We start from the raw sequence: 11,684 nt of genomic DNA, 5'->3' as shown, positions 1-11,684 counted from the left end.
ACACTTCCTACGGTGGGAAGTTCTACTAGGACAGGTTGTCCAGGGAAATGTGCTGGATTCTTAGAATCATCTGGTCCCTTTAATGAGGGAACTAGAGAGGGAGCCTTCGGGCAAAAGGCAGTAATTTTGGGGCATCCATTTACCCCCCATCTGTCATTTACACCTTTGACAGCTTCCCATAGGCGGGCATCCCAATTTCCCTCTTGTGGTTTCAAAAGTCGTTTTAAGAGACCATTTGTTCTTTCTACAATCCCATTGGCCTGTGGATAGTATGGAGTGTGGAAGACCCATTTAATCCCTTTGCTTCGTGCCCAATCCTGTACGATTTTGGCGGTGAAGTGGGAGCCATTGTCAGATTGTATTTCTGAAAAATCCTTGACTTAGTCTAAACGCTACTTAGCAACAACTGAAAACATCAGTGTTATCAACATTCTTCTCATACTGAACCCAAAACATAACACTATACCAGCTACTAGGAAGAAAATTAACTCTATCCCAGCTGAAACCAGAACAATATAGTATGATGGTCAAGCTGCATCCTTTGCCACAGGAAGTCTCTAAACTGGTAATGATTGCTCAAAACACTTGTTTAGCAATTGTAGCTTGTATTTTAAGCCACTTTATCATGCGTATGTCTTTTGCATGCATGCATTTCCATGGCAATCAAAGATCTGCCCCTTTTGTTTTGCAGAATTTGCATTATTCCACTTTATGCAGGGGGAACTTCCAGAAGGGTTTAGGAAGAAAAGAAGTTTAATGTAGTGCATATATACTTACATGGATACTTTGCAAATAATCTACATTTTAAAATATCCACTTTCTTGATTTGTCTACTTTTGGCTTTCAGGCAAAAATTCCAGCTAGTAACTATTTCAATCTGTTATAAGCATGGGGAAGGCAGATGGCTTTCTCTAAAATCTGTCTGCTGATAACAGTCTGAAAAGGATATTCAAAGTTTCCCATTAAAGTGTTGCACGTTTAAATGTTTCCTGAACTGCAGAATATCAGCATGGATAGAATTAATGAAATAAGCTTATGCATAAAAAGTAGCCCAACAAAAGCTTTCAATGCTCCAACTCCAAGAAAGATATTTTTCATAAAGGTAGTGGCTTTAATGTAGAATGGGTGGGAATGGGATTCTAGAGAGAAATCTAAGCTGTGTGGTAATTCACAAAAATTAACTATGGAAATGTGTCCTTTATGGTTTCCAAGTGTAGTGATATCCTTCCTAAGAAAACCCTTCTCAACAAATTCAGTGTACAGATGTCCTTGGGTTTTCTTAACTTAGGTGCATTAATCTATTTCCTAACAGGGTTTTTAATATCTTCTTATAGCTAATTTTCTCTAGACTGAATTAATCAGCTTAAAAAGAATCATGGAATGTTTTACTACTCATATAGAGGAGTTATATTTTAGGAAGCTTCAGTTTTTGAGTGCTATTTTCAGATAACCAAGTGTTTCAAGTGAGATATCCAGAAATCGGATAATTTGAAAATTACAGTTGTTTACTGGAAGTATGTTATTCTGTTTGAGCTCTCGTTATTTAAGGTGTGAAGATAATACAATAGTATTCTATCACATTACTTTTAATTTATTTGATTTTTTTAAATTTCAGAATAATCTCTTAACCCTTTTAGTCTCCAGAGGAGTAAATCTTGTGTACATGGTACCTTGAGACAAAAACAGTGAGTTATTTACCTATAATTTTTCTTTCCTAAAAGTTCTCTGAACCTTTCTCCTGCATGTAAGAAATTCCTGCAAGAACTCATTCTCATTTTCCTTATCTTTTGATTCCATTTATAAGATGTATTTTCCAGTTTACTTTTATTCTCTTGAAGTCAAGAAAGTTGTTATAGATAACTGTGTCTGAAGCACTGGCAGCTTGTGTGTCCCTGAAGTAGCCTTCAACAAATCCTGAGGAAATTCCTACATCATCCCAAACTGAAAACAGACTCAGGAGTGGAAGTCCATTGATACCGTGTTTATAGATGGCTTTTTCTCTTTTCACAGTGTTACGGAAGTACACACAATCAAATCCAACAGGTGTTAAAAACAGATTTATTCTTCAGTAAAAAAGTTAGTTAGAACTCTGATAACATTAGTGAACTGCAGGATCAATGATGTAAGGGGAATTAGTACTACACAGCTGACTTAAGAATTCTTAAGATTTAAAATGATTACTCAAAATGTGCATATCACTCACCTAAAAGATGAGGGCTCTCAACCTCGAGGAGTTACCTAGGGCGGCGTCCCAACCCAAGGGGAGAGTCCCTGACTGCAGACCTACTGCTCCAAGGAGGACTGACTCAAAATGTCCTCCAGCGGGGCCCCATTTATACCCTTGTCAAATCTGATCTGTGGTCATTTTAATCCCCATTGGCCAAAAGGTCAACATTTCCATGTACCTAGCGCGTTTGATTGGTCAGTTCAATTTTCAACCTGCGGCCTCTAGGGTTTGTTGTTTTTTTCTTCTCCTCCCTGCCTGGAGAAGTTTTATTTCCTGTCAGGGCGGGTGTACCTGCCACACACAGGTGAGTTGAGCCAATTATTACTTTCCATGTATTTCTGTGTCTACCCAATTAATGGCACCTAGCTAACAGCAGCTCAATTATTATGAGAATCCAAACCTCCTTCTGACTGTGTATTCTCTAAGCTATTCGTCCAGAGAAAGATTTTATTATCAGCTTGACATATTTAATCCGTAATCATATTCTTTTTGCATTTTGTCTCTTGCATTACATGTTAACTGATAAATCAACAAGGTACTCATCTTCACAGATTTTCTTGTGAATCATGAGATGGTCTGTAGATAAATCATTTTAACATTTAGACAACTGCAGTGGATTAGAACTTCTGTTTCTGGAAGAGCTCTTTCAGCTGTTGTTCACTTGTTGCTTCTTTCTGTTGCATCAGCTCCCTGGTTCCTTTGGTCACTCCCCAGCCATCTGGCTTTGAGACTGAAGGACAATATGGCCTGCCTGAAGCAGTCCTCAGATTCTCCCAGTATTCTTTTCTTGCCCTAAAGAAAGAAAAGGAAATATTACAAAACTTTCATTAATTACTTTCACATTAATTCAGACCAAATCTTCATTTTGAAGAGGGATGGGAATTTTTGGAGCTCTCCTACTGCCCCTTCACCCCTTTCACTGCTCCCAGATCAGATTTAATTCTTAAAAATTATTAACACAGAACGTTTACAGTTATATTTAGACCTCCATATTGGTTAAGCCAGTCTGCTGCATGGACCAACGTAAGCCTTTACAAGGAGTATGTTGGTGTACTTTCCAGTTTGGATACACATACCTTGCTCTGACCCAGGGTTTGGTATGCATGCTCAGGCTATTGCCCCAGCTACCATGTTTCTCAGAAGCTTCTGGCAAAAATCCTCTTTCAGGAGCCAGCTCCTCAGCTATTGCTCGGATGTGATATGGCTCAAATCCAGAACAGCCTCCAATGAAACAAATTCCTAAGTCATAGGCCTTTCTTGCATATTTTTGAATATCCCATCTAGTTACAATTCTTGGCTCCAGACCTGCAAAGACATTCATATCTTAAATTTTCACCATGCTCCATTTCACCACATTTTTTTGTAAGAAATCACGTTGTTGAGACACTTGCATACTGTTTGCAAAACTGGTTGTAGATGTAGATGTTTGAACTGTCTGAGCTAGAATTAATGATGCAAAATTTCAGAACTCTAGCTTTTAGATTATGTTATGCTTTGCTGAGCTATGCTTGTTGTAAGCTTCTTTGGCTTTGCAAAATAGCACCTAATATCTTCTGAGACTGATCAAGCCCTAAGTCACATGCTTGCCATTCTGCCAGAGTTCTTAGCTGGAGTATTGGAGTACTTTCAATGTTATGCCCACAATTCCAAAGAGTTCTTAATGAACAATCAATATCTGGGAAATCTGATTACAGTACTCTGTGAAAGGATAAGGTATCAGCCTACCTGCAACAGGAATAAGCCTGCTTATTATTCCTCAGAAATGCTTACTACACTTTTTTCCATGATCAGCTAATGGCAACCAGTTGTTTCACTGACAGCTGGGATCTGTAGCTATTTCTTAGCCCATCCCTTATTTAGTTATAACCCCATCCATAAGCAGTTTGCTGCCTCAAACCACTTTCTTCCTTGTGGAAAGCTCTGTGTGTAGATGACTTACTTAAGATGCAACCTTTCTTTTGAATCCCTCTCCCTGTTGCAGGTTGTGGTGAGCAGAGTGGAGGGACATCAGAGCTGAGAGGAAAGACGTGTGGAAGGAAAGGAATAGAAAGTAAGAAGAACAAGGAAAAGCACACCTTGAAGGGAAGGAGGCACAAGAGTTGCAGAACTGGAAAGAAAAGACTAGGGACTGGAGAAGAAACTTGAAGGAATAAAAATACAGGAATAAAGGAATAAAAATCCTCCCACTTCTTTATGCACATCTGCAGGAGATGAACCAGTTTGGTTATGAGGAGAATGCAGCATGATGTCTGGTCACTGAACACTCCCCTGGGCAAAGAAGCCGTAGTGAGGTAGTAAGGCTCCAGCACCACAGCAGAGGTAGGATTCTTCTCCCTACGTCCTGTCCCAGAAGTGCCTAATATGCAAGAAGGTGATACAAAGCAGATCTGCTCAAAGAAGTCTAGTGAGCAGTTAGAGAGACAGGTTCAGAAAATAAAAAACAGAAGGAAAAAAAAATGAAATGTTCTTAAACAGAAAATTATTGGTCTCAGAGAGAAAAACTGGACAAAGGAAAAGCAGATGGTCTAATATCAGAAGGAAAACCAGATTAAGCTATCTTAGAAAGCTGTTTAAATAAAAGTAAGTTTGTATACTGATATAGAGAACGAACTGCTTATTGCTTAATGATTGTCTCTCTGTAACTTTACATACCAAGGACTGGTGTTTGTCAAGGATTAAGCCTGTCAGAGACTGGTACTTGGGAATGATGAGCAAGAAGGAACCAAGAGCGATCACAAAACTTAATTAAGTGTTCGATGAATTTACGATCTTGTTAAGAAGGCACAAGTAGAGGCCTTGCTTGAATAGATAAGGCCAGAAAAGATAAGAACTCCTGCCTTTGTTCCCATCCTTGTAGATAATTTAGCTTAAACTACCCATATGGTTCTATACCACTAATGAGAACTTAGATAATAAGAACACTAACAAGCACTAATGTATCAAAACATGTAAAGGAGCATACTGCACAGAATCACCTGAGGAGGGTCAAATAGCGGACAAGTGAGGAAGACTATGGAAGACCACCAGAGGACTCCTGAAGACCACCAGAGACCTTCAATGCGCCTGCGTAAAGGACATTTGCATATGCAAATAGTTTCCCGGAAAACTAATGAATATGTATAACATTTCTCAGGAATCTAGTGAATATGTATGTAGAACCTGTACTTAACCTGCACAATTAGACCCGACGGTGTGCACGATAGGTGGAACGATCCCCCGTGCATCCAGCGCTGCCAATAAAGAATACCTACTCAATAGTTAATCAAACTATTGTGTTAGTTTCTTTGAATCAATACAGTCCTGCAGATGCGAGAGAAAGCATCAGAAGCACCGTGTCATGATTTCCTTGTCTCTCATATATCATTAAAAAGCTAATGCAAAATTGATACAAAACGATCAACAGTAAGAATGCAGCATCTTGCACTCAATTTATACCCGTATAAGCAACTAAACTCCAGGAGAACAGTATAGGGTGTTGTTGTGGTTTCAGCCCAGCCGGTAACAAAGCACCATGCAGCCGCTCACTCACTCTTCCCCCCTCAGCCACGGTGGGATGAGGAGAAAATATAAAGGCAGGCTCGTGGGTCGAGATAAGGACTGGGAGGGATCACTCCCCACTTATGGTCACGGGCAAAAGACAGGCTCAACTTGGGGAAGAAACAAAAGCAATTTAATTTAATCAAATCAAAACAAGGATCTTAGGAAGTAAAACCAAACCTTAGAACACCTTCCCCCCACCCCTCCCTCCTTCCTGGCTCAACTCCACTCCCGGTTCTCTCTACCTCCTCCCCTCCCCCCAGCGGCGCAGGGGAACAGGGGGTGGGGGTTGGGGTCAGCTCGCCACACCTTGTCTCTGCCGCTCCTTCCTCCCCAGGGGGAGGACTCCTCACTCGTCCCCTGCTCCACTGTGGGGTCCCTCCCACAGGAGACAGTCCTTCACGAACTTCTCCAACGTGAGTCCTCTCCGCAGGCTGCAGTTCCTCACAAACTTCCCTGGCGTGGGTCCTTTCCGCGGGCTTCAGTTCTTCCCGAACTTCCCTGGCGTGGGTCCTTTCCGCGGGCTGATCTTCAGTCACCAACTGCTTCAGTGTGGGCCTTCCCATGGAGTCACGACCATCTTTGGGAGCATCTGACTGCTCCGGCGTGGGCTTCTCCACAGCCTGCAAGTGGGCATCTGCTCCACCACTCACCTCCATGGGCTGCAGGGGGACAGCCTGCCATCTCACCACAGGCTGCAGGGGCATCAACCTCCTCTGGCGCCCCTCCTCCCCCTCCTTCTTCACTGACCTCGGTATCTGCATAGGTGTTCCTCTCACATTCCAATCCTACTACTCACTGCAGGTTCCCCTTCTTAAATATGCTATCCCAGAGGTGCTACCACCATCACTGATTGGGTCAGCCTTGGCCAGAGGTGGGTCTGACTTGGAGCCAGGGGAGCTTCTAGCAGCTTCTCACAGGAGCCGTCCCTGCGGCCCCATCCCCTGCTACCAAAACAACTCCACCACACAAACCCATAACAGGTGTTTCCCTGTCTTCTCCATCACCCACCCTGTCATGATCAGTCCTTGTGCTTCAGGAGCATAAGGACAGCACCAACCTAACCTCTCTGAAGAAACACAGCTAGACTCCGCCATTAGAACTGGCCACCTGGTGAAACATGGTGATTGAAAACAAGTAGTATGCTATGAAAAGAAGTTGCCACATAGATCATGTTTTGTTCCCCCCCCAAATGACTAACATTCTATTTTCCATGCCTGTCAATGTACAGCATTTTTCTTGGCTTTATTCAGAATTAAATATCTCTAGCTTAACAGTTTATGTTAACATTTACAGTAAAGAGAGATTGAAATTTTCATCAACTTCTGATGAGAAGATTGTAATGTGCTCCTAGATATAGCCCCTCTATACATCTACTCTTGAGATAATTGGGTATGCTTTGACTGACCAGGACATTTCTGTCTAAAATATTGTCCTTGCTTAACTGGTAACATTTGAGAGCAATTGCAGTAACACAGAAGGGAAAATGCAGAAAACTAGAAGTTCTAAAGATAAATAAATACTGCTGGTGTCTAGATGCTGGAGTTTGCCAATACAATACAGCCAATGCTTTTCCAGAAACTGAGATCTTGTTGGCCTGTACAGAGGTTATGTACACTTCAAATATCTAAATGCCTCTGTGCATATTACCTTCCACAAAAACCAGAGTTGACTGGGTGAGTTTAACAATGATTTACCAAACTGCTTATCTGCCATCAAGTGATCAGTTGCTCCTTCTGGGTATTGAAAACATTCATAGAACCAGGCTTCTCCAATTGACTCATGAAATTTCTGAAAACTGACATCTCATACAGTTTGCTTATAACATACAAGCCAAGAACCATAACAAACCAAAGAGTGAATCCTTCAATTCACTTGATTACTTACTGCATCTGTTCTATTGTTTTTGCTTGCAATCAGAGGAGTTATATGAAGGAATGAATAGGATAAATGAGTTCCTGACAGTTTTGAACATCCCAGAATATTTTCAGAACCCAGACATGTTATTATTGTCTAATGAATGCCTCAGGCTCATGCTTTATTCTTTTTCCTTCATTTACGTAGAGAGAGGAATTTTAAAAAAAAATCTTCCTGAAAATCACATCTATCTTTTTTTTTTGCTAAAAATTCAAATTTCAGTTGTTTTAATACCTTATTTTATAGGCTGATCTTGAATAGAAGAATGTATGATACCTGAAAATGAAGGCATTTTTCTAATCAATTTTAAAATGTTTAGGCTGATTTTGTCCTCTTATCTTAAGAGGATGTGACCTTCTACATCCCAGGTGGAAATAAGCCCTAAATACACAAGCCTTATATACACATAAAGTGGGTGAATCTTTCAGTCTTTGTAGAATTTCTCCTGAGCATACGAGTGATGAATCCATCTCCAAACTGCTAATCCATTTGTAAGCAACATCAAAGAACATATTCCCTCTTCTGGTTTCTCTCTAATCTCACTTAAGTTAAACAGTTACACTTGCAAGACTGAACCATTATGACTGCAAGAATCATGCACTTATACTAATGATCCAGCTCTGCATATGCGTTATACATTAAATCCCTATGCAGGCAAACATTATAGGGCTGTGGAATGATTGCTGGAGGTGACTTATTGATATGTCCACCTCTTAAGGGAAGGTGAACCTCCAGGGTGGAATGCAGTGGATATACACGAAATCTGTTCCATAATAATTCCCTAAGCAACATAACCTGCAACCTTAGATGCTAGCAACACCAGGGAAGCTTGGTATGCTGACTCTAAGAGAAACAACACAGAGGGTGGAGCGGAGTGGAGACACCGCGGCCAGGCTCTGTGATATCACCACAGGGATAGGGAACTGGAACTACTGGAACAAGAATGGAAGGTCCCTGCATTGAATCCACTGAAGCAAGGAGGTGAAATAACAGGGGTTCTGTCAATGCTATTGTCTTACTTCTGATTTATAACATAAGTGCCCAGTTCTGGAGTAGTGACACACTAAATCATGTCCTCTGGGTGAACTTTGCTCATGATAATACCAAAACACACCTCTATCCCAAAAGCTACCTGCCTCCGAGGTGTGACCACCCCTCACTGAGCATGGGGTCTGAATTTTCTCTAGCATATACCTTTAAAAGTAAAGTGAGGAGATTTTATACCAATCATAATAAAGGTATGTATGACTAGAGTCACTCAAGCTCCACCTAAAAACAATAAAATGTAAAAGGGCTTAAGAGAGGAGGAATGTCAGGGAAGACACCATTATAGACAAGTCGGGAGGACATCTCTGACTTCTGGGATCAGTTGACGGGCTGAACCTCTCTTCCCCCCCCACAGGGACACCTACTGGGTAAAATTCGAACCCTCAGCTATAGCGAGTGCTTCCCTGGGAAACTTAGAAATCTCTATAGAGTTTTTCCATAATTTAGTGTGCTTGTAGTCGACTGTATTATTATTTGTACGTGCTTTGAAGACAGTTTATTTATCACCGGCAATCCAAAAGAACCTGTACTCCTATTGCTTTAAATAAACTGTACTGTTCATTAATCTAGCCATGATAGTTCGTTGAACGTGACCAAACTCCTTAAGTCTGGCCATGATAGTTCATTGAACATGACTAAATTGAAAGTACAGTGCACTATTATTGCATCTGTAATCGTGATAGTTCAATATATTGAACGCAACCGGACTTATAGTGCTGAATTGGACATCACTCAGAATCTAAGCCTAGCCACCCCCAGCCCCTCTGATATCTGAGGACAAGCTGGAATGCAAGGGGGTTTATTTTCTGCCAAACTTATTTACGCTTTAATGCAACAAGGGCTCATGGGATAGATGTCACAACCGAGAATGCTGGGGAGCTCCAGTCGAAAGGCTGGGCTGTTTTTAGTGTATTTGCTTTTCTTAATTTCTTTGGGTTATTTTACAGCTGTCCTGAACAAGGTTTTATAGCATGAGAAAAAAAACTACATTTTTTTTTAATTGAGTTTAGGTTGTGGCACTTTAACTGTTTTCATCATAATTTCACTTTCAGTCACGTGCTGTGAAACTACTGAAATACTCTCACAATGTGGATGATCTTTAACCCAATCCCTCTATGCAGAATGCCAGACAGGATAATTGAGACTGATCCTATTGTACAGGAGTATGCCTTGCAGTTTCAGCTTTGTTTAAAGCTGGGGAAAAAAAGGAACAGACAATAAATAAATTAAAAAGAAAAGATACCATTGTCTTACCAAAGGGAAATTCTGGAAGATCAATAAAACCCTGCTTCCCACAATCAGGTGTACGGAAAGCAAGTGGTTGGGACATCAGGTGGGCTTTCAGTTTAGCAGCCTGCAAGCCCTCTTTCATTAGTTTCACAGTTTCCAAGGAGGTATCTGGGTCAAAATGGCAGTTGACTCCAATGATAGAAGCACCTAGGAGGAGGAAAATAAATAACGTCAAGTCACATCTCCCCAGGAAGTGGGAGGTGAAAGTTCTTAGCCACAGCACTCCATGAGCAGAGCAGTCCATCTGTACACCAGTGCTATGAACACAAAGTAGTTGGGTTGCGGTGATGAAAGAGGCACTCAGGATGACAACGAGATGGTTCCGAAGCAACAGCAAAAAAGGAACTTTTTATTGTCTCTTACAGCATACTTATATGTTACTAAAACAGGAGTGCATATCTGGCTTAGCTGGGATGTTTGCCAGTCCTCAGAACAGTTAAAGATAAAAACATTCCATACACATACTCATGACTGTCTTCAGCCACATCTTCCCAGGCCTACACAAGGCCATCCTCCAACCTGACCTTGTAAAACTAGTTCTTCAAAGGCTTGGCAAACATGCAGCACAACAAATTCTAACGGTCACTCTTGAAAACAAATGCCAGGTGTTCCGAGCTGCTCCCACATCTCCCCCTTTTTTGTTTAGGAACATCAGATTCACGAGGAAGGCAGCAAGGACTCTAGCTTCGAACCGACGCAATCCTCGTACTGCTCCTCAGGTGATTCTGATTGCTGCAAACACACAAATGATTAATAACCCTCCAATAGCAATATAAATTCGGATACACAGATTTAAACCTTCAAACCATGTTTTTGGATTTAATCATTTAACACTATTAGACAATTCTTCAAAAACATTTTGTTCTGCTAATTTTGTATATTTCCCATTTGATCTTGTAATATCTGTGCAAGACCTTAGATCTCTCCTGCAATATTAATAGCAAGTGCACCTTGTAAATGCGCCTTCACCTGATTCTAATCACATACACTTTCATTCTCTTGTAAAGGAGTTACACAGAGCCCTTGTTTTCGAAATTCCCAATCACAATGTAATTTCATTCTATTTTGTAATGCACTTTGTCTATCTCTATGTGATGGGTTAATCCTGGCTGGACACCAGGCACCCACCAAAGCTATCCTATCACTCCTCTCTCCTCAGCTGGACAGGGTGACAGGAAATGAGGTTTGCAGTCAGTTCATCACATGTTATCTCTGTTGCTTCATCCTCCTCAGAGGCAGCACTCATCACACTCATCCCTTCTCCAGCGTGGGATCTCTCTCACGGGAGACAGTCCTCCATGAACTGCTCCAGCATGGGTCCTTTCCGTGGTGTGCAGTCCTTCAGGAGCACACTGCTCCAGCGTGGGTCCCCCACGGGGTCATAGGTCCTGCTAGAAAACCCCCTCCGTGGGCTCCTCTCTCCACAGATCCGCAGGTCCTGCCAGGATCCTGCTCCAGCACGGGGTTCCCACAGGGTCACAGCCTCCTTCAGGCATCCACCTGCTCCGGCGTGGGGTCCTCCCTGGGCTGCAGGTGGATATCTGCTCCACCGTGGACCTCCATGGACTGCAGGGGGACAACCTGCCTCGCCATGGTCTTCACCACAGGCTGCAGGGGAATCTCTGCTCTGGTGCCTGGAGCATCTCCTCCCCCTCCTTCTTCACTG

General features: G+C 41.9%; 1 protein-coding gene and 1 long non-coding RNA gene across 2 annotated transcripts; one reads left to right on the top strand and one right to left on the bottom strand.

Annotated features, from left to right (window-relative positions):
- Nucleotides 1-2,526: 2,526 nt before the first annotated feature.
- LOC121233046 (betaine--homocysteine S-methyltransferase 1-like) lies at nt 2,527-10,584 on the bottom strand. The gene is made up of 4 exons (XM_041121635.1): nt 10,543-10,584; nt 9,983-10,165; nt 3,304-3,532; nt 2,527-3,019 (listed from the first exon to the last, which is right to left on the bottom strand). Exons 2-4 carry the CDS (start codon nt 10,098-10,100, stop codon nt 2,845-2,847), a joined length of 522 nt encoding a protein of 173 aa, XP_040977569.1. The 5' UTR covers nt 10,101-10,165; nt 10,543-10,584; the 3' UTR covers nt 2,527-2,844.
- LOC121233051 lies at nt 5,530-7,276 on the top strand. Its single transcript, XR_005931843.1, has 2 exons — nt 5,530-5,699; nt 6,748-7,276. It is a non-coding gene; the product is annotated as an uncharacterized LOC121233051 (long non-coding RNA).
- Nucleotides 10,585-11,684: the final 1,100 nt, after the last annotated feature.

This window comes from Aquila chrysaetos (genome assembly GCF_900496995.4).
Source record: "Aquila chrysaetos chrysaetos chromosome W unlocalized genomic scaffold, bAquChr1.4 W_unloc_4, whole genome shotgun sequence".
NCBI lineage: Eukaryota > Metazoa > Chordata > Aves > Accipitriformes > Accipitridae > Aquila > Aquila chrysaetos.
This window is presented reverse-complemented; position numbering and strand designations above follow the sequence as displayed.

What these genes read in the sequence shown, in the direction of transcription:
- LOC121233046 (XM_041121635.1), bottom strand. Translation starts at nt 10,100, where the DNA reads ATGAAAGAGGGCTTGCAGGCTGCTAAACTGAAAGCCCACCTGATGTCC. An exon ending in TCTTCCAGAATTTCCCTTTG is followed by an intron (nt 3,533 to 9,982) that starts GTAAGACAATGG and finishes ATGTCTTTGCAG; the next exon opens with GTCTGGAGCCAAGAATTGTA. An exon ending in AAACCCTGGGTCAGAGCAAG is followed by an intron (nt 3,020 to 3,303) that starts GTATGTGTATCC and finishes TTCTTTCTTTAG; the next exon opens with GGCAAGAAAAGAATACTGGG.